We start from the raw sequence: 26,975 nt of genomic DNA on the forward strand, positions 1-26,975 counted from the left end.
TCTGCTGGGACTGTGCTGCAAAACTCAGCAAATGGGGCATTTTTGTACAATGACAGCAACATGGTTGGAAATAGAATATTGAGGACGCCTCCAACTGTGACGAGCTTCACCAATTCTTTCCTCATCAGAAAATGTATCTTGTCTGCTTAGATGAATACAACATAAAAGAGAAAGTGGGACTCATCTTGTAATTTCATTGCCCCAGTATTTGGAGGAGCTATAATGGGGCACTGCCAGTGTGACAGTGCCCCAGATTTCTTCTTATTCTGAATGTAATTTAATTAATGATTCACATTATAACGTTTACACGTGAAATAAAGAACATTTTTTCAAAGAGGCACCCTGTTAACGGTTAAAACAAAGAGCTCAGTCATAAACTGAACATGACTGTTATTCATTACTCTGAGTTCTACCCAGGATATACAACTGCAGTTATTAAATGGGAGTTAAATTACATCTGTGCAATCTGCTGTACTTCACCATTTCCCAGAAAACAGTAAACATAACTTAATTAGAGTGTTCACATGACAACCTTTCATGAAGAATAGCTTTCAGTAGATGTATATTGCACACTTTTGATAATATTAAATCCACTTATATCTAAAAATGGGTCAAATTAATCCTAATGAGGCGAGTTATATGAGGTATTTCAATGCTGCTTGACCTGACCTGAGCATTAGTTGAGTTGAAAAGGTTTTATTCAAGTTGCTGTCAGAGTTACTCGGACTGAACATGTACAGAAAGTAGCAGCACCATGCACAGCTTGAGGCTATTTGTGAGGAATTGGTTTTGTCTGTTAGTGGAAAACAGCATTTAACCTTTGAAGGTTTTATGAAACAAAGGTCTGAGAGAGTCACAGCACTGTGCTTAGCACTCAGTGTCACAACAATAGGGGACAAGACAAAAAAGAAAGCAATGAGTTTTAGAAAGAGTGAGGTTTAAAATCAGTGGGTGACACAGGGTGAAGAAAGAGACAATGCCAACGTACTGCTCAGCGCTAATGTATTCGTCCTCCTGAGGGTTGCACGCCACTTTGCCGATACGAACTCCATTCTGGATGTCTTTGAACTGTAGACCCAGGTTCTCACCAGTGATGGTCAGCATGGTTCCTCCCTGTCTGGGCCCAGTCTCAGGATACAACTGGGTGGTAGACCAAAGAAAGGAGGACATAAGTGAAGCAGAACAACACATGTGGCGTATATTGTGTTTAAGCATGAATGGCAGTTTACTTAGGTCATTATGGTCATGTTTCATTCTGCATGAATTACATTCTTGCTACCTCATTAAGCACGATGAAAAATGACCTTGAATCCATTAACTCCACCTCAATTCAGTCAAACATTCACAACTTGCCAACTCGCACACTTAACCTGGACCTACCCATCAAGCCCTCACTTACGTCCCTCTTTTAATGTTGTGAAGATTTATAGGCTGAATACAATTATAACACATAGTGACCCCTGGTTTCTGCTTTTTTATCCCTAGAGGTCTGTGACAGGTGTACGGAGGTGCTAATGGCTACCCGAGGCTAGCCTAGTCGCTAATCATGGCTCTATTCATTCAGCCCCAATGCAGACAATGGTAATCAGTCTTTACTAGTATAATTAGGGCTAAAGCTAATTGGATTAGAACACGGCGGGGCAGTGGGGTCATTTGTTGCAACAGGGAGGGGGGTTATTGGGGGAGACATTAGTGGTTGGATGTCATGGAGTGGGGGTGTAGGTTGCCACACACAAAATTTAAAAAAAATAAAAAATAAGATCGATTATGAATCCTGCTTTTTTTTTACTCAGAAATTTTCTGCTTGGTGTAGAAAAAAGTTGCTGTGTGGCACACAAAGCTCTATGAAGACACGGACAAACATGTCAACATTGAAACAAAGGGGTAAAACAGTGACCAGTCTCCCGTATGTTTTATTTGATTGGACAACAACTAGAATATGGCTCACTCCACTTGTAAGTCTTTAGAGGTGGCGCTGGAAGCCTGGTGAAACACCGACTTAAAACGGTTAATATTTGTGCCATCCAACGAATTACTGAAAACCGTGTGCAGCTATGTCAACTCACTCAATTTAACCTCCATATCACTCTTTGTTCCTTCAAAGGTCAGCACTGTCACGAAGATTCATTAACAGTTTGAGTCATTTGTCAAGCTTCGCTAAAGCTGAACCTTACGCTGTGCAAATTTACTTTTTCTCTATGAAGAAATCCTTTAATGACAGTGATTCTAGTGAAATTAAGTGATTGTGGTCAAAACCTTTGCCATCTTTAAAAAGTGGTGCGACTAGTCCTTTGCTTTAACAAATTTACACATTTAATCTTGTGGCGGAGGTGTGGTCCCTGGCTCAGCTGCAGGGGAAGAGTGGTGCAGTGAGCTCAAGGGGGCGGTACCAGGAGGCAGGTGAGCCACAGGTGGTGGCGATTGTGTGATTACAGTGTCTTCTTTCTGTTTGTCTATATGTGACGGCAGAGTCGAGCGGGAGAGAGAGCTGGATCGGAACGGACTGCTACCTGTGCAGAACTGTCAAATAAATACATCTCTTGTGAGCAGAAACATTGTGTGTATCGCATACTTCACAAATCTATTTAAAAAACAAAAGGATGGGAATACACCAAGTGCTGGAAAAGGTGACAGCAGGGATAATGTATTCAAATATTCAGGTTTGTAAAAGAAAAAATTTAATAGTTTAGGAAATACTATCAGCAGCCAGTTAGCTTAGCACAGCATAAAGAACAAAGGTGGTGGAAAAAAGCCAGCTCAGATGTCTAAATCATTACAAAATCCAGCTATCAGCACCAAAAGTCACTAATTAACATATTATGGCTTGTTTGTGTAAAACAGAAATATTATAATATGGCAATAGGTAGAGCCATTGCAGCTGCCACATCTTGCATTCAGTCTTTGTACCAAGCTAAGCAGTCGTAGCTTCATTTTTACCACTCAGACATAATGACAGTATCAATCTTACTGACACCATGCCAACAATGAAAATATGTTCTGCAATATTCAGCTTCTTTAAAGCTTATCTACAGTCTTACAGATTAATTAGATTAACCTCTCAACCCACTCAAATATCTCCCCACCTGGTGCTACAATGATACCCAGTCTAACACTATGGAAAAGGTGGCAGGTTAGTAAAAGCCACAGGTGTTTAGAAAACCACTAATACAAACACACAATGGGAACAAAGCCCAGTGTCATGCAAGCCAGAAATGAAATGCTGCACATATTAATTAATGGCTATTTATCAGCTGGCACTCCATCTTGAACTTGTGTCTTTTATTTCAGTCTCTGTCTCCGTCTTTGACAGTGTGCCCAAATGTATATATTTTAGCTGGAGACAAAAGAATGACTGGCATGCAGTAGTGCTCAGTCACAATCTTTAGATATGGTAATCAACCTCTCTTTCTCTATAAGCACTGGCTTATCAAGCACATAGACACACAAAGACACAGAGTGAGACGCATACACACATGCACGTTGTTCCATCCACAACCAAACAACACAAACAAAGCGCCCTTTTTGATAAAAGCCACCAGCCTAAAAACTCGCTCTATTCTCCTCTCACCATCATAACGCTCTACACTCATTCATACTCGCTTTTTTCTCTTTGTGGCTGACTTGTCCCGATGTATTTGAGGCTTTATGTCAGGCCTATTGTGGCTGGCTAAGAAGCAGTGCACAGATAGCATCTGCAAATTAGAGGAGGAGGGGGAAGGGGCAAACGGGCAAGGGACACAGGGGGAGATGATATGAACATGGTGTAAGGCTTCCAGAGTTTATCTGTGATATGAAAGGCTTTCAAAAACAAAAACTCACAAGCAATCTGATAGAGGCAATGACGTGAAAGAAGAGAGGGATCAAATAAGTCTTTAAACATTAAATGTTTCCATGTGACTGAGTCAAATAATATTAGCTCTGAAGATGTGTAGCCTTATAGAACAGGAACAAATCTGTGTCAGAAGTCAGAATCACATCGGGGCCAATTATATCCCTCTGGCTGAACTCTGATCATTAAACAAGTACACGAGCTTAATTAGGACATCATCGTGGCTGACATCCAGTTACAATCCTCCCCTTTATGAATGAGCACAGGAAGTATTTACCCAACAGTGGGTAAATACTCCTATTTTTGTAACAGTGGGGGCTTACTGTTTAGCTCCAAAATACAATCAGCAAATCACAGAAGCATGGTCAATCTACACCCGTAAACAGAACAATAAGGAGGTTGCAAGCAAGAGGATAAGGAAGCTAGAAGGTAAGGGAACAATGAGACCAAAGGATGAGATTCAAAATAAGGGAAAGGAAAATGAAAAATACTGAATAGTAGGGCTGCCACAATTAGTCGACTAGTCACGATTACGTCGACTATCAAAATCGTCGACGACTAATTTAATAGTCGACACGTCGTTTGAAGCTTTGTAAGATCACAAAAGACGCAGGAATAAGTAGTAGGATTTAAGAATGTAATAACGGACTGAAATAGAAGATGGCAGCACTGCATGTACAAGGATGCCAGCTGCCGTTAAACCCCGAAGAAGAAGAAGAAGCTGTGTCCCAGAATTCATAGCGCAGCCCAGCTCAGTTTACAACAATGGCGGCAGCTAGTTAGTTTTAATATTACTCTTATTATTCTTTCTGGGTCACAAAATAAACGTTTAACATATTTTCAGGCGAGAATGTAGCTGTGTAAACCTCAAATATCTGCTCAGTTTATCAAGACACCACATATTTTCAAAAGCGCTCCGACGTTTTCGGAGACGTCTGTTACCCACTAGCTCGACAGCTAGCCGGGGGCAAGGCTCACTAGAGCCGTGAGAACACCGGACTCCCGGCAAATCGTTTTCAAACCCACGCTGTCTTTCGCTACTCAGGTTAAACATGATATACAAGTCACTTAGATAACTTAAAAATTTTATTGTTTGGCTTTTTTTAGTATTTTATTTATTCCTGAGTAAATCAGTTTGGCTGAGATTAAAGTTATAGTTTTTACACAGCTGAATAAACTTCAAGCAGACAGCTGATTATCAGAAGTGTGAGATGCTCGAGAATTTACTCCGGTGTCCATTATATTTTAGATAGCAAGGAGTTTATTAAACTCAACCGAAACAATCTGCAAATTTCATTAAAATTTAATAAACTATCATCTTGTCTTTATTTTTAGTTAGCACATACCTTAAACACTTAAAGCTGTAAGCTAATGATAGTTATATAAGAGCAGATGCTGCTGGTGCAATAAGCTGTCCGTTTTATGTCCAATGGATGATGATCTGATTAATCGACTAATCGCAAAAATAATCGGTGACTAGTCGACTATCAAAATAATCGTTTGTGGCAGCCCTACTGAATAGTTAATAGATAGAGGAACTGGTCGGTGGAAGGGATGGAAATTTAAAAAAAAAAAAAAAAAAAGTGTTGCCAAAAAACCATAAAGGATGAGAAAAACAAATGAGACTAGCTAGAAAAAAAGAGATGGACATAAAGAAAACTGGCAAAGGCAAAAACCACTAAAGCAGTACATGAGGGAGAAATGATTGGCCATCAGATCCATTTATGCACTTTATTACATATACAACATCAAGAAACACTCACACATAAACACATGGAGCACACAAGCTTACCACGTGCTAAAACCCTAAAAATGCAACCCTCCCACACACACACAGACTGGAATGGCCTGCGTTGTTTTAATTGGTTTCTAAGGGCTAGCTGTGATGCTCTTCCTGTCCCCTAGGAGATGGCAGGCAGGAGATGATGGATAATGGAGGGCCAGGCAGCATCCAAGGCCAGTACCAGGACACTGCTGTGCTACACTGGGACACAGTGGCATAGAGAGTGTGTGTGTGTGTGTGTGTGTGTGTGTGTGTGTGTGTGTGTGTGTGTGTGTGTGTGTCCCCATCCATGTGGCTTTGAATGCAATTTTGAGAATATAATACAGACTACCTAAATTGTAGTTTACTTTATTTTCATTTGGAGGCTTCTGAGAATGTGTGGGCACCATTGTGAGTGTGTGAGTGTTAGCGCAGGCTCAAAGACACAAACACAGGGAGTATTTGCTTGCTTGGAAGGAAGTACTAATTAATCTTTGTGCACAATGTCAGTGCACAAAAACGCAGCACAATAAAAATAGCACTTCATCAGCTTAACAGCCAAATTCTTACAATGTCTAAAATCATCATCTAGTACCTAAAACATTAATTGCTGAATTTGGAGAGAAGTACTAGGTGCCAAAGCTGTTAGTGGCACAGTGGCCACACCGCACACTACTGAAAAATATCAAATGGACAATAGCCCACTCAGAAATAACACTAAATAAGTTAAACACTTGCTGCACTGACAGCTCTTACTGTGTGTACGTTGTGCACACATGTGTGTCTCCAGTGGTGTTTCCTCCCCAGCTGAACACACATTCCTTGGTCCAAATGAAATTAGTGGTTAATCCACCAGCTATTGGCCACACAGCAGTTAGCATGCTGCATAAATGAACAAAGCAGGCTGAATCAGGCAAAAAGAAAAAAAAAGATGAAACAGGGAAAAGGGGATTTGACCAAATGGTTGGTAAGAAGTGGAATAATATTCAATTTGTGTGGCCAATGTGATGCTCTTTGGGGGGGAAAAAAGATAAAATGTCAGATGAAAAAGGAGAGATTTTCTTTGTCATCTGCAGATGTTCTTTTGGCGTTAAATGTCAAACTGTAAATGACAAAGGTGGAGAAGAGAGGTGAGGCCAGCGGCGCAGCTTGGTGATAACGCTTCCCCCAGTGTCTCTTTCTTCTCCGCTTCTTCTTTGTCTCTTCTTCTGCATTCTCAAACTTGCAGTGCGTCTCTTCTCCTGCTGCTTTTTGAAGCTCTTTTCCAGCTTTTTGACTGCCACCAACATCTTGCCCAAGGGCAGGATTTACCCCTACATATGCATGCAACGGCACATGCTTGTGAGCACAACCCCCCTACCACCTCCCGTTTCTCTCCCGCAAGCACGCACACACAACCCAGTTGCCTCTGTATGCTTGTTTCAAAGAGATAACTGAAACGAGCACGAAGAGAGAGGGAGCATTAGCAAATGGTTTTATCTATGTGCCAGAGCTCCAATTAACCAGTATCTTCATTACACATTCAAAGAGACGAGCCCGTGTCACACAGGAAATGGACTGAGGGCTTCAGTCACACAAGTCAACATCAATGAAATGAGCATGGATATTAAACATATATTTCACACTCATTTAAGTTGAAGAATTTAGATGATTCTTCAGCTTATTTAAAGGAAGAAATGCTTGGCTGAAAGTTTGAATCACTGTTGGAGACACAGTAAAAATGGAAGAAGACAGACTGACGAGAGGGCTGAATGTCAGGACGCGTCTCACACAGCAGTGCATTGCTTTCAAACCGCACTGTGTGTGTGCACTAGTCCCAGTGGTGAGCTGTAGGAACTGTGACCCAGGTCGCACTCAGACGAGGACCACCGCCACGGTTACTAGTGGCAACAGATGGTTACGCTATGGTGTTTAGACGCCTTGGCTCTGCCAGCCTGTCAGATGAACACATGCACATGTGCACGCACATATTCAGCACCCGTGGCGGGACACAATTAACGCACTACCACATCCTCGGCTTCTTTGTCTCTCTCCAGACAACCACCCTCTCTGACTCTTCATTTAGGTGCATGTGTGTGTCTGTGTGCGCTTCTGTGTGAAGCCGTCGTCTCTGATCTCGTCAGTGTGTTCAGTCTTGGAGTGTGTGAACTGCCTCCTCCTTGCCAGCCCATCTGTGTTGCTGTTGCAGTCTTAGTGTTGGCTTCTAAGTTGTCTATCCTCTCTGCTGTCTGCCCTCCTAGGATGTCCCCTTCACTCTCCGGGGCCAAACAATGACACAGAGCAGGAAGACTTTTCAAATCTCCTCTTTTGAAAAATGTGTTTTTACTAATGATCTGGCTTGGATTCTTGTAGAAAAAACACATAAGAGGCAATCATAGCCTGCTTACAAGTAACATACTGTAATGTGAAGCCTCTCTTCTTAGACCCCTGAGTTGTTTGCAGTGAGTTGCTAGGTCATGAACAACCAATCAGCAGCGTGAGTGTGTGCTTTAGCAGTGCTTAGAGAAGCCTATTCTTTTTACCTTGAATTTAGCTGTTCCATGCAATTTGTTTTTAAAGTGGGCTAATGATGAATGTGGACACTTTATGATTCACATTCTTTGCTCAAACAGCTTTCATTCAAAAGGGTTTTTGAAATGTTGTGATATAATGAGCTGAGAAATTACAAAAAAAGAAACTATTTCTGCTTTATTTTTCTCTTCAATTTTGTTGTATCCATCAAAGAGAATATTTCTGTTGTGCACAGTCCACTCTGCATGTAGTTATTATATGTCTGGATATAGGGGTCTGTGTGTATGTGTGGGTACATTTGCACAACAAGACGTGTACCATCTGTTATCTTGGAATCATGCTTAACTGCAATACAATATGTGTAAGCATGTGTCATTATTATCAAGTCTTACCTTGGTGATCTTGGGGTGAGCACAGCGGCTGTTTCCTGTTGTGGCATGCATCCAAGTGCTCTCTGGGGGAGTACACTCCTGTCTCAGGGAGCACTTCTTTTCCCCAACGCACCAGCCGCACTCAAACCTGGGGTTTGCCTTCAAACACATCCCACAGCTATCCCTCAGTGCGTAGCACTTATACAGGTGAGCTGAAGAGAAGGAGGGAGAAATGAAGCATCATGAAATTATTACTGTTGAACTGAGGCTACCAAGTGAATAAAACATCCAGTCAATATAATATGTTAGAAATGACAGGGTGTGCTAGCGGTTAGCACTGTGGCCTCAAAGACATCAAAGAAGGTTTAGACCTACTTCCCAGCTGGGACCTCTCTGTGGATTTTGCATATTCTCCTTGTTTTTATAAATCCTTGCACCAGTCTCTTATGTTGCTGCTTATCAGCTGGATTGTAACTCCCCCCCAGTCAAAGACCTTCTTTATCTTATTTTCAGACTGAAATAAGCAGATAAGAAACCTGACAGTTTTCTTTTGAATGAAATGAAATTGCTTTATTTTCACTTCCTCAGCTTTATCATAAAATTTCAAAACTTCTTCAGTGTCACTGAGCCAAAGTTGAGTTAAGGCCCGATTTCCCAAAGGCACGAGGAACAGAAGAGTAAATCTTTCCTCTCTCTTTCTCTGCTATTCCTTCCCCAAATCCCATTGGTCATGGAGCAGCTTTAAAGAAACCCTATACCAATTACTGGCTGCTAAACGACTCGCCTTTAATTACATTAACCTATCAGTATTTAAGATGAGTGAGCATCACTTGCAGTCTACTAGATGATTATCATCACTGAGAAATACAGTGGTGGCTGGCAGTGAAGGGAGAAGAAGGACGAGAGTCATATTTAGGCTGTAGGTCACTGCCTGATGTGTTACATCTGAGATAACACACAATGCACAAAGTGATGAGCCCCACTCAGAGTACAATACTATAGACACGCCTTTGTTCACATGGTACAAACACATGTAGACCAGTTACAGCACTCATACTGAGAAATATCTGACATTTAAGACTACAACAGCTTGCTTGGGTCAATTAGACTACAAAGAGCGATCAATAAACAGCACAGAGTGATGTGGTGTTACCTTACTTTCAAATGGCAATAATCACTTACAAACATGTAAGATATAACAGCAAATTCTGGCATTAAATACTACATAAAAAATACCCATTACTTGTTGTGTCCTTAAACATTAATGAGTAACAACCAGGAGCAGACTATGCTACTCCCTCTGTTGTACAAAACTCAATGTGCATGTCATCCACAGACTATATCGAACTGGCGATGATGTTACTTTACCTCACAGCAGGGGAATAATGTTACATCCCCCACTGTGCTTTACAACCCACAATAATTACGAAGACAGCATTATAAAGACTTTTACCAGTAATTATATCCAACAGACATGATCTCATTGTCTTCTCCCACAGCGGTGCACTGAGAATGTATATGAGTTTAATTATTACCCCCCAAGGTTCCTGGACGAGGTGTGGTTTCACATGAAATCAAATATAATGCACTCTAATACCGTTTAAAGAAATATATACGTCTTCTATGCACTATCACATTAAAATAACACAAGTCAAGATACACACGGATGCCTACAACACTAAAGACATTAACAAACAGGAAAATGCAACAATATGCATACAAAACATGGTACAAATCTGGTTAAAATGCAAAGGGTTATGTGTTATTGTATATTAGTGGGTGTAAACCTAAGACACTAATGGTGTAGCAGTCTTTTGCACCTTGACTCATGACGCTTGCCAATTTCTGCTTTGTTCAAATTGGACAATTTGCAAACAAAGCAGAAATTAGCCTCATTGCTCTACAACATGCACACACTGTACATCCCAAACGTGGCTCAATAGACTGAAATTTAAAACATTTAGAGAGACAAAAATATCAATTACATTGATCCCTTTGACACTAGTTGCTACCCATTAGCCATGACAAAAGAGTCTCGTGGGGTGGAACCTGAGCCTTGACGAACATAATTATTATTCAATATATGCATTAGTGAATACAAATGACCAAAACTAGAATATGTGAACTCTCTGGCATTGACAGAAGATTTGAGCACATTCCTTGGGTGCAGTGTTTAACTGTGTGCTAACAAAAGAGAAAAAGAAAACAGTTTAATAATGTGACTGTTTTGCCTCTTCTACACACAAATACACACACAGTCATCTAGATACGGTTCTCAAATATGTAACTGTGTAAGATTGTGTCAAAATGTAACAGTATCTAGGGTAATTTAAAACAGCTAACCAACTAAAAACACCCACCCACTAATCTATCCATCTGGGTTGTGGTGGGGGTGGAGCCTATCCCAGCTGTCATAGGGTAAGAGGTAGCTGTGGACAGGTTACGAGTCTGTTGCAGGGCCCAGTGCATTCACAGCTATGGCCAATTTAGAACCACCAATTAACCTAACATGCATGTCTTTGGACAGTGGGAGGAAGCCACTCAATCTCTCAATAGGCCAGCAATGGCTGCTTTTTGACTGTAGTATTTGGGGGTAATGTGCCATTCATGAAGCAGAAAAGATGATTGGGTGATTATTACATAACTGACACGCAGCATAGCTTTATAAAGTGAACTGATTGGAGTCATAAATATAATTGTTAAGGTAAAAATAAATAAATAAATGTTGTACGTCACTGCAGGACACTGAATTCCTTTCCAGTTTCTAAGACAAATCTAACTAATTCAACCACATTCAGTTCCTACCATAAGTAACCTTTAATATTACTCACCTTTAATGTTATAGGGGTTGTCAATGACAAAGTTTCCATTCCAAACTACAGACAGGTCGACAGGCAGGTCGCTGATGTCATTGCCCTCATAATTATACTGAAATATAAAACAAAGAGAACAAGATTACAATTCATACTCATCCATTCAACATTTTTCTTACATCAGCATCATCATCAGAAAACATTCCATCTTTCAATAAAATTCTTTCAATAAATTCATAAGAGCGAGGGAAAAAAAACACAGCTAATACCAAGAGCAAACTCAGTTAAGCTAGTGGTTGGTAGTAATGTCATACCCTGCGGTGCTCACAGAGTTGAAGGGCCATAAAAATGAATGATGAGAGACAGGCTATATTGTGATTTTTACACACGGCACATCCGCCGCTGCCTGGCAGAGTGCAGAGTTGATTAAGAGATTGGAATCCCCATCACTGTATGACTCATTCCATTCCAGTGATGAATGAAACGCATAATATATCTCTGACAATAATATTCTCATCTAATTTCATTTTTGCATCCTGAACTAATAAGAGTTGAAATGTAATTGACTCATCGTTGGTATAATCAGTTTTACGGAATTGCTTTAAATGAGACAACAAGCTTCAAAAGCGGTGATGTGATGGCGGCGTGTTAACTGAACGGGTAACTGAGAAAAGAGCTCCTATGAGTCCCTGCCCAAACTCCCAACATATAAATTATCAATGACAATTATCACCAGCAAATAAAATGCAGCTTTAGAAATTACACCGCCTCCCCAATAACCCCTGCTGATGTGAGGTAAATACAACATCTTCATCAAGAACTTCACAGACTTCACCGAGACAGGTTTTACATTATTAACGTCTCTTTTGTTAGCTGTATTTCACACGACATAAAGCAGACACTATATGACAAGATGGGTGTGTTGTCAGCAGCAATGCTGAGGTGATGGCTAGTAAGACTTCAGATAATGACCTAATGGTGCCCAGCCCCTCTCACTACCTCTGGTATGGTCAGTATCTCCAATAGCCCCTGGGTGAGAGATAGCAGGACTTTTCTCTTCTAGTAGAGTGGTGATAAAATCCAATGTGAAAGCCCCAAGCTCGGGGCTATGAGCCCTCAAAGATTGAATCTAGCTACAACTTTGCCACTATGTGATATCACCCACTCCAGTGTGATACTGTGAGATTTATCCTGACATCTGTAATAACAGTGAATTTGAATATATTTGAGGGAGGAAAAGACTAAAAAATGTGCACTGAGAAGATAAGAAAATGAGAGGACACAGCAATGTCACAATGTGTGAATGGCTGATTAATTCTTTCATCACTTTTTTTGTGATTGGATGATTTACATTTAGCGGGCCCTGAAGGCTGAGACGCTGATATCCGAATAAAGAAAGACGTCTCCATGCATCTCAGAAAAAATACCACTTTGCTCTTAGAGCTGATTTTAAAGGCAAATTCTTTCAAAATGTGTTTTCAGGCAAATTTTTGCACTCTAATTTATTTAGCAGCTGTGAACTACTGAAACGTTTACTTGAGCAACTCTACCTGGAAGCTGGCCTCCAAAACACTGAAGAAAAAGAAAAAGAAAAGAGAGACAACTTTTACAGTCTCACTGCAGATATAGCAAGTTCTGAATTTAGACCGTGCTACTGCATTACAACTAGATTATTAAGACAAAACATTAGCCTTGGCACAGTACAAAATGATAAGGTAGGGTGTGAAAAGCAAAGTGGATGGGCAAACAGAAAAGAAAAAACAGCCAAATGATAGAAGACGTGAAAATACTTGGAATTTGTGATCAGAAGCTCAGAAGTGGAGTGAAAACAACAAAAAGATGGTGAAAAGGAAGGATGACAAAGAGGGTAGGGAGAGGGGGTATAGAGCAGGTAATGCAGCAGAAAGGGTGAAAGAGAAATAGCGAGGGCATGATGGATAGAGAGAGGTGATTGTGTGTTATTCTGTGGACACCATTCATTTACACATGGAATAAGAGGCCGGGGCTGGGCTGTAAGCGCGTGAGCTGGTGGGGGCTAAAGTGAAATTGGCATTTTCAATTTGTTCTCTGACATGTCTGCCTCGGTCTTTTCACACATTCCTCTGCCTCTCCTTCTCTTGCAATCCTCCTTCCCAACCCTCCTTTTTCTCTTTCCCTTTCCCTCTCATTATTCCTTCCCTATACCTCTTCCCCTATCAATCTTAGCTTGACTTTCTCTCATCTGCCTCAATCCCCCCCCAAAAGGTCCACAGTCAAACAAGGAAATATGAACCAGATTCCTTATCAGATATACCAAACATTTCCAGAAAAACACATGTGCACACTGCACTATAATATATGTCCGGCACATGGGACTCCTTCCAGAGAAGGATGCCGGCAAATTCATCAAAGGCTGATCACATGGTCTGTACAGGAAGTAAAATATGATGAATAAAAACACATGCAAACACAGGAAGATAGGGCACAGCAAAAACACATTTTGGACATCAGCTATTATTTCTCTTCTGAAGTTTGACCATATGAACCTCTTCAATCTCTCCCTCCCTCCTTCCTCATCCCTCCACCACGAGACCACCCAGTCTGCCTGGGAACAAGAGCACTTCTTCACTTGGTAAAGATGGAGAGAACGTGCGAGTGTGTTTGAGTGTATATCTGCATGCGAGACAATAGGAGAGAAGAACGGGGAGAAAAAAGGAAGTGCACAGGGACACTGCACTGTGAACATGTGCAAAGAGTGAAAAAGCATCAAAGCATCGCAGCGAGAAGGAGATAAAGAGGAAAAAGAGGCAGGAAACACAAGACATCTGGAATAAAGCTGAGACATAAAAGGTAGAGATGCAAGCGGGAGAAAGATGGTGAGAGTAGAGAAGAAGGCTGTTAACCAGCCAAGGTCAGCTTTGTATTTGGAAATCGCTCGAGCTGATGAAGGGGTTCGAAAATTATCAACCGCTCTCTGAACAGTCAGTTGTGTTTACACTAAGCAGCAGGTAGGTTTCTCATAATCTGTAACATGACACGAAGGTTGTTAAATTGAAGCAGTCAAAATCAAAATGGCAAATAAACAAAATTAAACACTGTAGTCCATCCTGAATGCTTTATTTTGTAGAGATTAACAGGGAATACCGCTATATAAATAAACCTGAATTAAATTAATCTGAACACACACAAACAGAGAGAAAGGAACTCACTGCAATACCAACATGATAAAGAATAACAAAATAAAAACAAATAACCAAAATTTCAATTACTTAAATACCAGACCATTTCTTTCCAAACCATTTTTAAAGACATATCTATACATCCATCTGCTGTATTCCCACAGGACAGAAGACTAGCTTTAGTTAAGGACAAGAGACCAAGGTGCCATTTATTTCTGCCCTTGCTTCTCTGCTGAACAGCAAATTCTAAGAGAAGGCCTTTTTCTTCTTTGACCATATTACCAATTTTACTCAATAAAGTAGAATAGTAACATAATTTAGATGTATATCAACCTCTTAACACTGATTTTTACCTTGTTGTCACAAGTACACACCAATAAAACACCAAAGCTATCTATCCTCTGTTTTTTGTTGTTTTAAATCTATGATACAAGAATTTGCCCATGTCTGTATATCAATCCTCAAAGAAGAGTCTATATTGGGAACTGGGACAACACAAACATGCATATTTAGTTAGGGAGGAGAGTGTATGTGCATGTATGTGTGTTAAACGGGCAGCAGAGAGTGGGGGAGCCATTGGAAAGGTTAGGTTATTATCCAGAGCTCATCTTCTCTCATTGCACCAAGGGCTTATTAAACTTTTATACTGATCCACCACTGTTGCACAACACAGCGTTCAGGGAATACACACATGCGCCTTGGACAGGGTTTACTCACATCATACAGCAAATTCCAGTATGAAAATTAAACACCAAGAAATTATTCTAAAAAACAAAGTCACATTGAAAAGTGGAACCACAAAATCACTACATTTTACAAAGAGGGCACACAGAGAGAAAATTAGAGATGCAGAATATTTACAATAAAAGAGCAGATGACAGAAACAGGAAATGGAGATTCCATAAAGGAAACAAGAATATGCAGTGACAACAAATAAGCCAGTGTAACAAAAAAACAAAAACAAAGAAGAGAAGAGACATTTGTCACTGGAAACTAAAGAATGGGAGGCAGGTGTAGATGAATGAAGGAGATGAATAAAGGTAGGGTGAAGATGGAAAGTAAGGCAGGTAACAATGGGTAAATTCTGAGAGCCACAGCCTCATAATTGGTCATTTTGAAGGTGTGCTAAAAAAAATATCCCTTTTGCCCAGGGCAGGCCCATGCCTGGGATATGTATGTAATATGTAGGTTACCCTCTTCCTCTGTTCACAGATTTCTCAAGGTGATTCAAAAACCATTAGTTGACATAACCTAACCTTCAACCTACATCATTCTAGTTCTGACATATTCCATGGTGAAGTAAAGTGAAATGTGTTTTGCCAGCCTAGATAAGACTCAGCATACAGTGGATGTCCAAGTCTTGTCGTACACACCATCAGTCTTTTATATACACACAACTTCTGGGCAGATATAGCTTCCTTATCAAGGATCAAGTGGTAATCCGTCTTATAGTTTTGTGTTTGTGTGTACGCATGTGCGTGTGTGCATGTGTACGGTCAGGCGACAGAGAATCAGCCCCTGCTCATAATAGGAGCCTGTTAGCCAGTGCTAATCGCTAATGCTAACAGGATTGGAGCATGGCTGGGCCCAGGTCCCCAGCTTATCTCCAGCACAGACACAATAACGCACATATGTGCATACCCGTTTGCACACATGCATGCTTCCTTCATTGATGGAAAGAAAAAGAGAGGGGTGGAGGGGAGAAAAATGCTGGGTTGAGGGAAAAATAATGCTGCCATAGCCAATGTTTCTTATTTTTCAGCCTATGCATTAAGCTAGTGTAAGCTTGCTAAAATTCTCCCAGGACAAAAGGCTGATTTTTGGTAGTTGGCAGAAATGTCCAGATTTTCAGTGGCGTCAGACTTTTTCTCCTACCTCAACTTAATGCCATTCTTCTTCTTCTTCTGGTGGCCACTAACTAACTTCTCTGCCAAATAACACATATGTATGTATATGCTGGTCCCATAATGAGGAAATACAGACCACATTTTGATTTGACTCAGTAACTCCAGTAGTTTGCCATCACTGAGCGCACTCTCCATGACATTAACAAAGCTAACAACAAATATGCAACAAATAGAGGACATTAACTGGCATTAAATGACAAACTTTGTTTTTATGCAGCCCTTTATTACAAAATGCAAACAAAATAACATTTAAAGTTTTACACTGTCTCGTCCACAGCAAATTTTTAAAAATGAAGTCAGCATGTGCAAGCCATGCTCTCAGTATTTATTACAAATAAGGTGATGCTGCAACTTAACTTAATGGTTTAATTAATCACAGGATTTCCAGGAAGATTTACCAATTTCTAATATTATATTTTAATGAAAGACTTTAATCTCTTATAGAATGACTTGCTTATAGTAAGATGCTATTACTGACAATATGTTTATGGTGCTTTAACTGCACAGGCTCATTCTGTGCACATCGATATTTGTAGAACGATAAATATTCTAATAAAAGGTAGGCATCTTTTGAATGTCTACAAGAAGAAAACTGATTCTTCTATGGCAGCATACTGTGACCAGAAGGTGTTTGACATGTATGGCCACACTTCAGACAGTCACGTGGAAAGAAAAGTGTGCAAATGCTCTCTAAGAGATGTGAAAGTAAGCCCAGGTCTTTTCTCTGGTTTGACCTCCTGATGGCCTCTATTCTCACCAGGGTAATGGCAGGAGAGCCTTGCTATAACAATCCCTTCAGCTTTTCAGATGTCTCTTCAAATAATGATTTAGAAAAAGTGCAGCGCTGCTATGAGACAAAGGATATGTGGAGTAAAGGTTACAAATTGCAGAGATGCAGGGAGACGGAGAGAAATGAGAAATAGATAAGAAAAGTGGGGTGGAGAAGTTGGCATATGCAGATAGCTGTGCTGCAGTTAATTCTTATTTATCCAGGACAGCAGCGTGGGAGCTGTGCTCTTCACCTGCCAGAAGGGAGGAGAACAAGTGAGCCAGCAACAGGACAGAGATGAAGAGGAAAATGAGGGAGACACACACAGTATGTGAGAGGGAGGTAAAAAAGGGGCGCTGCTGGAGAGCACAGGAATGCAGAAGAGGGAAAAAAGAGCACACTATAGGAAGGTCATTGTCTGTTCTTTCTCTCATTTTGAGCTGGTTTAATAGAAGATGGGTCAGCAAGCAGTCAGATAAATGCCAAATAAGCACAGATGAGCAAACACAAGATCTTGTTTAAATATCACAAACTTAAACAGATATGTACACAAGTAATTTGAGCTATAGTAGGAAATCACATGATCAAGACTCATGTTTCGCCCAGCTATAAGATCTACTAAGACAAATACATTAACTTTAAACAACATTGTAACAGATCAGATGAGTCTGGGCTGCCACATGATGATAATCTTTCATCTGCAGCTATCCACAGTAAAACCAGTGAATGTCTACTGCTTTTTTCCCAAATCCATCCCCACACAATACACACAGAATGTGCAAGCCAATTAAAACAGTGTCAGTGTGTGCTGTGGCTGAGTGCAATGGCAGGTCTAGTGTTTATATCTCATTAAGCTGAGCTAGGCCATGCCAGGCCAGACTGTACTCTGCTCTGCTGCACCAACCCTCCACCCAACAGCACCGAGGCCCTCATTAGCCTTGTCCTGCTACCTTTAGCACTATGTGTGTATGAATATATGTGCATGTTATAGTGCGTTTATATTTTAATGTTTTTAATATGCAATTTAGTATTTTTAGTTTTACGGTTAAATATATAAAGAGTGCCCAATTCCCATAAAAAGTCGAGAGTTTAGTTTGTATTAGGACTGAGCTTCAGCCCTCTCTCTCTTTCTTACAAACACACACACACACATCACGGGGTGTGTGACACCATTAGACCAGTGTGGTTTGTGTTAACCACTCTCCCTGCAGACATGTTTAGCCTCTTCTCTAGACCTCTGTTTGCTCAGTCTATCCATTCATTCATCTATTTATCCATCTTTCTTGTCTGCCATACTTCTCTCATTTCCCATCGGAAGCCAGCAGACAATTTGTCCTCTCCTCAAACTCTCTCACAGTACAGTCTCAATGCACCCTTCTTCTTTCACTTCTCCTCCTCCTCCTCATCCATCTTGCACACTGCTCTCTACCTCTCTTTTTCCTGGAAGCTCTGCCTAGAAACTTCCCTTTTGTGTCTTTTCTTTTCCAACCCCGCTCTTCTTTGTTTTCCCCAACACAATCTTCCCCAAATCAGTATGGTTGCTTTCTTCTGCTCTCTTCCTGTATAAGTGAGCTCATATGTGCATACACACACACACACACTGATACAGGAGCACTGGTCTCCACTGCCCAGCAGCAATTCATCATCATTTTATCTCCCTTAATTGGATGCCATCAGGACCCCTGATACTTCGCATCTCTACTTTAACAAACAGCTGCTCTCTATACACAGAAGCGAAGCACACAGACACACACCCTATCCCAAACTAGATTTTCTCCTCCTGCCCTCATGTCTGCTTTTTTTCTCCACTGGTGAAGGACTGGGAGAAAGAGGGTGATGGAGTGGCCGAGCTGTTTATCAGACAGAAGGTAATGGTGTAAGGCCCGCTCTGATATTATCTGTCCTCTCATTCCTGCCCTCCGGGGAGAAACAAGGAAGAAGGATAAAGAGGGAACTGAGGGTAGGAGAATGGAGACGCACAAATGGACAAAAGGCTAAGAACACATGAAGATAAAAGAACAGAAACAAAAAGTCTTGAACAGTTTGACTCTCCTCTCTCACCCACAACCTTCGAACGATGTCCAGCTGCGCTACATCAGCCTGTCTGACCCAAGACTGCAGTCATTTGTGTGTGAAAGAATTGTGTGTACATGTGTTTGTTGCTCTAACGACCCCTCTGGCACTATGAGCACAACTTCCCAGCCCACAGCTCAGCATCCTATTGGCCTTTGTACCTTAACCGAAGCCCCTGATTGGATCACACACAAGGAAGCTGTCTGGACCGGGTCAGAAAACCGGAAGGCACCAATGTAGACACCAGCTTGTTGGTTTGGTCGCTGCTGACCGGAGTTAACTGCTACCATAAGGCATAGCGGATGGCTCTGTATGTGTCAGTAGTAATGTGGGCTTGTTTGGCACTAATAAATACGAATAGGACACTTTTTTTCTTCTTATAAAATGATCAGCATTTTTCTCCAATTAACTTGCAAATGGACTTCTGACAATCTGCCATTTCACCAACTTTCACAGGTTCCTAAAGAATAAATGCTGAATTACTTTTGGCTATGTACCCAACTTCAAAAGTTAAAAATGCAAAGTGTGTGATGAGACATTCCTTTCACAATATAAACATTATGGAGGCTTAACACAGCAAAAATTAGAGCTCTGAGCAGTGTTTTTAAACCCTTACTCTAAATGCATGACTCTTCAAAGTCCTAACACCATGAAGACAAAGGCTTGTTTCATGTCCCCTCTTGCAAAAGAAACCGTTTTCCAATATTGCATTCTTTCTCTGGTCTTATGATATGCTTGCTCTTTCCCCGTTGGGATCAGCTGGTATGTACAGTAACCTTATACAGAAATACCACAGCACCAATATTTTCTCCCATGAGCAGATATGGAAAGTCAATACCCAACAAGGTTAGCATAGAGCTGAAGTTACACTATCATATATCATGTCTGCCACATATGCAGTTGGATATTGACAGCCTCCTGTTAGGAGATACAACGCAAGAGCATTGAGTTATTATGGTCACTGTAAGAGCAGTAAGGTATGGGAAACTAAAGTTTAAACATTATCCGACTGTGGATGTCTTGAATATCCTGTGGATAGTTATTTCTTTCGGATAGTCTGATGATATTGTATAAAAGAAAGGAGAATGAGTTTTGGCCTCAGGAGACACTTTTGAGCTGATTTTCTCTCTTACAGCTTCTCATCTCGTTTTCCCCCTCTGTTCTTTTCAATATCACTCTCCCTCTCACTTTTCTCCATTCATCTCACCTGAAATTGTCAACTATGCACCAATTTCCCTAGTCCACGTTGCCTTCTCCTATATTCTTTTTTTGGCCATTTCCACTGATTTGTAGTTGTACCACTCTTTTTATCCCTTCTCCTTTCATCGACTTCTGCGCATACATCCATTTCCCACCTTCACGTATACTGTCCACTCTGTACTTCCTCTTCACTTTATAGAAATTCTCAGCACACGTCTCATCTCAGCCCTGATCTTCACCTTTTCTAAGTAATGTGTCTCATTTGGCACTTGCTGTGGATCTCAAACAAAAAGCTATATTGTGGATTATGCAGCGCTTGTGTTTATCACACTGATCAGCAAGTGTAATGCCCCTTACAGTCTTCTTCTGGAATTGCACATCCAAACACACTCATGCATAGCTACCCGGGGATCCGTAGCCTAAGGTATATAGAAGCATGCAGATGTGCACACATGAACAGACACTGATCAACCCCTATCCTCACAGCTGTATGCCTGTAAGCTGAGGCAGCAGTGTGCACACAGTATAACAGATAAAGTCTATTTCTACTGCAGAACCATTCATGATTTATTGAGTTGGTTCTGAACACTGTCAAAGTAAGAACAATCATGGAGGGATGCTTGCAGAAAGTAGAGATATAAAAGTCTATAAATAGATAAACTAATATTTAAGACCTGCTTCTTCCAAAATGCTGCTCCAGAGCTATAATAAGACTCTCAAAGTAATAATTCATGACACATAATTAAACTCTTAATCTTGAGCCAGTATGAATTATGCCCTAACTGCAAGTTCATGCAGCTGGCACTCCTACTCTGAAACTAAATATGGATGCATGCACACTAGATGAACACGCTACATCGATATCTGGCCATACAGTCAGGATGCCACTGCTATTTGCTAACAGGGGCTAAGTGTTGACAGTCCCGCGCTAATTACTGCTAGCATGTCTGCTTTGTGGACATCAAATGGAGAAATTCAGCTTTTGGCTGAGGTTAGGCTTTGCTGTTGATTAACACTGGCCTTGCAGCTACAATAAACAGTCAATAAACAAGCATCTCTGTGGAGAGACAAGCCTTGCGTAAGGTAATTAGCCCTGCCTTCACAAACAACTGGCTAGCGTGTGCCAACACCTAAAGACTGTCCGTCGATACAGACAGAATCAAACACTGTGCTAGCCGTCATAGCGGCTACACATCAAGCTATACAGCTAAACAGAGACTACTGCTACCATGTACTCTAAATGTGTCTGCCAGTGTCTGAATTCCTGTGGCAATCTGTGCCTATTATGACCAGTTGCTGCTAATTGAGAAGTGAGTAAGTGCTAAATCTTATTAGGCAGAGACATCCTGAGGTTTCTACTGTCTCTGAATCTATTTTCTTCCAAGTGTGTTATTGCGGCAGCTAAACATCCTCATGTAAAACTAAATTAACAGCAGCAGGTCTAATGGCATCGTATATCTTAGGATGGAATCAGACACGAACAGAAACAAGTAGCAAAAGTGAACTTATGAGAGACGAGGGAGATGGAGTGAGAAAAGTAGGGAAAAGCAGGAAGAAGAAAGAATGACAGACAGTGGGAGGAAGAGTGTCAGGGAGAAAGATGGGCTCTACAGACACATAGAGGAAGGGAGAGGGAGAGGTATAGAGTCGAGGTGTAAACATGATCAATCCGCTCCCAACTAGCTTCAGAGACAGACTTCCTCTTCACATTTTCAGCCTCAGTGAAGCGCGACGCTAGCTACCTCTTATCTGTCATGCTAGTTTGAAGCCTCACAAACACACACACACACACACACACACACACACACACACACACACATATATATTTATATATATAAAAATATAAACACACAACCACATTTCAACACATTGGACAGGCATGGGCCTACACGCAGAAACACTTCAACCTACCAGCAAACGCTCTACACTTATTAAAAACTTCTGCAAAGAAACAAAATACTCCTTTAGACTGCTTTAATCTGGAAGACACCAACCAACTAACCACTCATCCCTATCAGACAAAGCCATGAATACATAAAAAAATAAATAAATAACAGAAGCATTGGGAAAAAAAAAAAAACCCACTATGGCTGACCATCGTACCTGATCAATAATTTATATGTTACACATCAGCCATGACAATCTGTTATGATTTGGACCAGAACAGGAAATGCCTCATTATAAATTTGTATTAATTCAAATGTAAACACTTGCCGTCACAATATCTAATTGCTAACTATCAATTCTATAGTATTACATCATTTATTTTGATCAAGACTATGCTAGTGTCCAAGTAATGCACGACATCTATCAGGACAATGAGCACATTAGTGTCTAGATAGCCATTACCTGTAGGAGGCCATTATTTAACCTTGGCCAAGTCGATGCCTGCACTGGGAGCATGATTTAGATACCTAGTTGCATTGATTAGGTCAAAAGTAACGGTGCTTAATGGTTATCCTTCTACTCTGTGTGCAGTTCTTGCCCTGTTCAGTGTTCAGGAATTTTGGCTGCTTTTATTTTACCAGTGCCCGAGAGAACCCCCCCTCAAACTGTTAGTGTAGATCACAACATCTGCTTTGTTTTTCACCATTAACATCGCTTCATTCAGCTGGATTGCATAAAATAAATACATACAATCTCTTCATACTAACCGCAGTTTTCTGGCACTGGATGGAGGTGCTGTTGAATCGCAGTGCAGGCACATTGTGGATCTCCCCCTGGATGTGGAAGACGCACTCATAGTTTCTCTGTCCAGACTGGGGCTGTGGCAGGTTCTTTGCAGCTAAGGTGATTGGCTTTGTTACCCCGACAGGGATGTATATCTGGGTTGACGGCAGAATCTGAGGGCAATCCTGTGAAAAACAAATGTGGGGAAAATAAATGCTTAACTTTTATACCCAAGACAAGACCGTTAAAGAATAAAGAGAGTCAGGCTATTCCACAAAGTCAGAAAGGCATGCAAACAAGAAGTGAATAACAGCAAGATAAGAGCTGGGATGACAAAATATATCATTTGTTTGCTGTTAACAGCTGAAGAGGCAAGAAGGCCGAGGCTTGCGTACAGCATTTGCCTTCATGCCAGATTTCCCATAACACGCTCTAGTCTAGAATCGCGCTGTGATGCACTGTTCGCATGTGCTGTATGCTTGTGCAACACTCCTGCTGGCCTTGCACCAGATTAATGCTGTACAACAACGTTAGAGCTTTTTGTCTATAGCTCATAAACTATTATCTACCAAGTAAAATTACTCACATCACAATGGTGTAACATTGTTTTGGCACGAGGATACGCTCCAGCGTATTATATCCATGTGTGGAATGGAGTAATGGGCTCATGAACTTGTGTTCAGCCTGTCTGTGTGAGTGTGTGCGCACGCTCTCACGGTGATATTGGCCAGAGCTGAATGTCTTGTTTGGATCATCTGGAAGCAGCCCATCCACTGGCTTACATCACTGCAGTACACAACCCCGGAGGGTGTGTGTGTGTATGTGTGCCCTTCCATAGATGTGTAAGACAAAGAGGTTTCTCAATATGCAATTGGACTAATTAAGTATGGTCGCATGTGTTTGCTGAACAAGAAGTAGATTGGGCAGTCTGCTCAGTATGTAATGTTCCCTAGATATGCATTTGTGCATGTGCTGGAAGAAATGAAGTCATTAGAGTGTTCATGCCACGATCTGGCACTGATGCAGATCCTGTCAACAGTTAGAATGAGAGCCAGAGAAAGAGAGAGCAGGAGGGTGGGTGACAGATCCTAAAAAACATGAGTTAAAACTTGGGTGGAACCATCCCACCCCATACTCTGCCTCTTGAGCCAAAAGGATAATAAACCAGATCAGTGCTGACAAATCACAAATTTTACAACCTGGAGACACTGTAAAGTAACTCAAATTATAAGAGACGTGCAGATAGAGAATGCAAACTGGACTTCTTTCAGAAGGATAAAAGGCCCTAAAACAATAGATTAAGATTCAGAGTGTTCCTGTAAAAGTATTCATTTTAGATTTCATAGTCCCAGCAAGATAGTGCAGCTCTACAGAGCAACACACTCACGCTGACAAGTCCAAAGGCAAGAATAAGATACACTAAGGGAAAAGGAAAGCACTGACCAGATCCTTGTAAAATATTCACCATACACAGCATCTCCTCCACTTCTTGTTGTTTCTTTAAGCAGATAGCTGGCTCACTGTCAGTGATTTTTTCTTTCCCCTCCTCTAGCTGTAGCTATTATACATTAGAAGCTACAGCATGTCCCCAGGGCCTGAACACAATGCTGGAGTTTGTTCATTAGCCTGCTTAGCCCTGGCCTTGTGTGTCTGATCACACACAAACACATGCACAACACATAATGAGAGAGGGGAATACTATAGTAGGAAGAAGCGGGTTGCTGAAGACCTGATGTATAATCAACTAGGAAGAAGGCGGCGGGTGTGGGGAAGATTGGTGTGCAGGGAAAATGGATGGTGTAGAAGGAGGGAGTGAAGTAGGGAATGGAGGAAAGAAAGGAGAGGAAAGATTGTTGAGAAGAAGAGAAATAAATGAAGGAAACAGCAAGAGATTTAGACAAAAAAGGAAAACTTAAGGCAGAGGAACCAGTTTAACTGGGGAGCGAGCAACAGGAAAAGAAAGCCGAGTAGTAAGAGAAGCAAAGGAAAAAAGGAAAGGAGAAAAAAGGATATGAAGACTGAATAAAGAGGGATCAAAAGGAAATAAAAAGAAAAATAATACAAGCATCAGGAAATGACAAATATTCAGGTAGAATGCCTGAATCCCTCTGCATCACTTCGATCTCTTTATCACACATTCATCCAGCATCATCCACACCATGTACCCAAGCCCCATGACAATGTCCTACTTAATTAACTGCCTAGAGTATCTGAAAACACTTGAAAATTGATGGAAGGGTAGAGACAGAGCGAGCGGGAGAAAGAGGAGAGAGATGATGCGGTTTGAAGTCTGCTTCAGAGGGGAAAGAAATGCTCATGTCAAAAGCCGTGGGCTTGCATTGTCCAGGGAGCCACAAGAGAGAAAAGGAAAGGTTTCAGTATCCTGCTGTTAAAGCTAACTAGTAGAAGCCAATGTGTTAGAAGCTAACATAGCCTGTAGGACAAGCTGCAGCTAGCCAATGTTTTATTTATCCGTCTATTGAATTTGTGTCAGCTGAGCGTTTTTTCTACCAGTCGTCGTTATACTGCCCTTTGCTTCTTTCAGTCTTCTGTATTAAATTCTAATAAAAAGCAAAACAATTATTTAATAGGTTAAAATATTACAATAATAATAATAATAATAATAATAATAATAATAATAATACACAACTTTTTTCCTCTTTGGGCATTTTAAGGGTGTCAATGCAGAAAAATAGAAGAAAATTCAAGTAAGTACTTTGTTCAAATACAAGCTGATGGTGCTTTCGAGACACAATGGAAAGGAGTTCCAGGAGAAAAAGAGAAAGGAGGTAGAAGGCAGGAAAAACAGGACATTGTGGGAAAGAGCAGGATAAAGAAGAAAGTGCTCTGCAAGGAAAAACTATTCCATCAGTTTTTGTGACAGGTGCCAAAACAGTTCAAAGCTTGCATTAGGGCTACAAAGTGCAGGGTGCACCGAAACAATATTTCACTGGGGGGGATTCGTTTGAAGCTGAAAGAGATCTTTTTTTTTTTTTCTTTATTTCCTTCCTTTTCCTGACTTCTCGAACTTCAATTCATCTGTGAAGGCGAATACAGTGGCTTTATTGGCTAGATATGACATGTAAAAAAATGTGAGTATCTGCAGTTCTTTTGTACCTACCTGCGCACATGTTTTATTTTGCATTTGCAAATTTTATTCAATAGATGATCGAAGGCTGATTTGAGTTCGTCTTTACACATAAATGCTTCACACCAGGAACTGTTTGCACAGAACAGCAGCTCGCTTCATCATAAGGATCACTTAATCTCACTGTAGTGTAACCACGGTAAAGTCGTATGCGCCCGTGAAGTGGAAAAGATGCCTGAAGGAATGCACGCCACAGATGGTTTCTCCAAACGAGAACACAGCACAAAAACATCTGCTCAATCTTAAGATTTTGATGACTGTCTTTGCATTCTGACACCTTTATAAGTATTTTTAAAAACAACAGATGTAGATAGTGTAACAGAAAACCCCTTTGCCGAATTGAACTCTTTTCTTCTGACTGTACTAATTATGACAATGTCAAATCCTCCCACACTGACTGGACTGCGCTCCAGGAGCATGTACCTGTGTTTTTGAGAATAACAACGAGTGTCGATGTTGCAAAGTGTGTGTGTTTTTTGATGGCTGAAGTCCAAGTCTGCAGCTTCTGTTAAAAGTAGCCGGAGGGCTTTCCTCACCTCTTTGTATTTGTTTTCCCTCAAAGGCCCCTGTTAGCTTTGCTGCCTGAGGCTAGTCCCACCACTCTTTTACAGTAAAGGAATATATAATTATATAGACTGTAATATTTAATTTAATTGTATTTAATAAAGACGGGGTCATTAAAAAATGCTACTGCAGAAGTAAGTTTTGAGTGCAAGTACTCAAACTGCCATTCCAGTTCCAGCTCAATCTAATAAATTCCTTCA

The 26,975-nt window shown here is 40.9% G+C and overlaps 1 protein-coding gene across 4 annotated transcripts in view; it reads right to left on the bottom strand.

Moving 5' to 3' along the window:
- The window catches only part of plxna1b (plexin A1b), a 181,244-nt gene that overhangs the window by 34,104 nt on the left and 120,165 nt on the right, over positions 1 to 26,975 (bottom strand). For all 4 annotated transcript variants that reach the window (XM_084927943.1, XM_084927941.1, XM_084927942.1 and 1 more), the window contains exons 10-13: positions 23,048 to 23,248; positions 11,305 to 11,401; positions 8,495 to 8,685; positions 989 to 1,140 (exon numbers count right to left, since the gene is read on the bottom strand). In XM_084927943.1, coding sequence (XP_084784069.1) covers positions 989 to 1,140; positions 8,495 to 8,685; positions 11,305 to 11,401; positions 23,048 to 23,248 — 641 coding nt within the window. The remainder of the gene's footprint in view (positions 1 to 988; positions 1,141 to 8,494; positions 8,686 to 11,304; positions 11,402 to 23,047; positions 23,249 to 26,975) is intronic.

This window comes from Perissodus microlepis, chromosome 5, assembly GCF_051167445.1.
Source record: "Perissodus microlepis isolate ML-2025 ecotype Zambia chromosome 5, ASM5116744v1, whole genome shotgun sequence".
NCBI lineage: Eukaryota > Metazoa > Chordata > Actinopteri > Cichliformes > Cichlidae > Perissodus > Perissodus microlepis.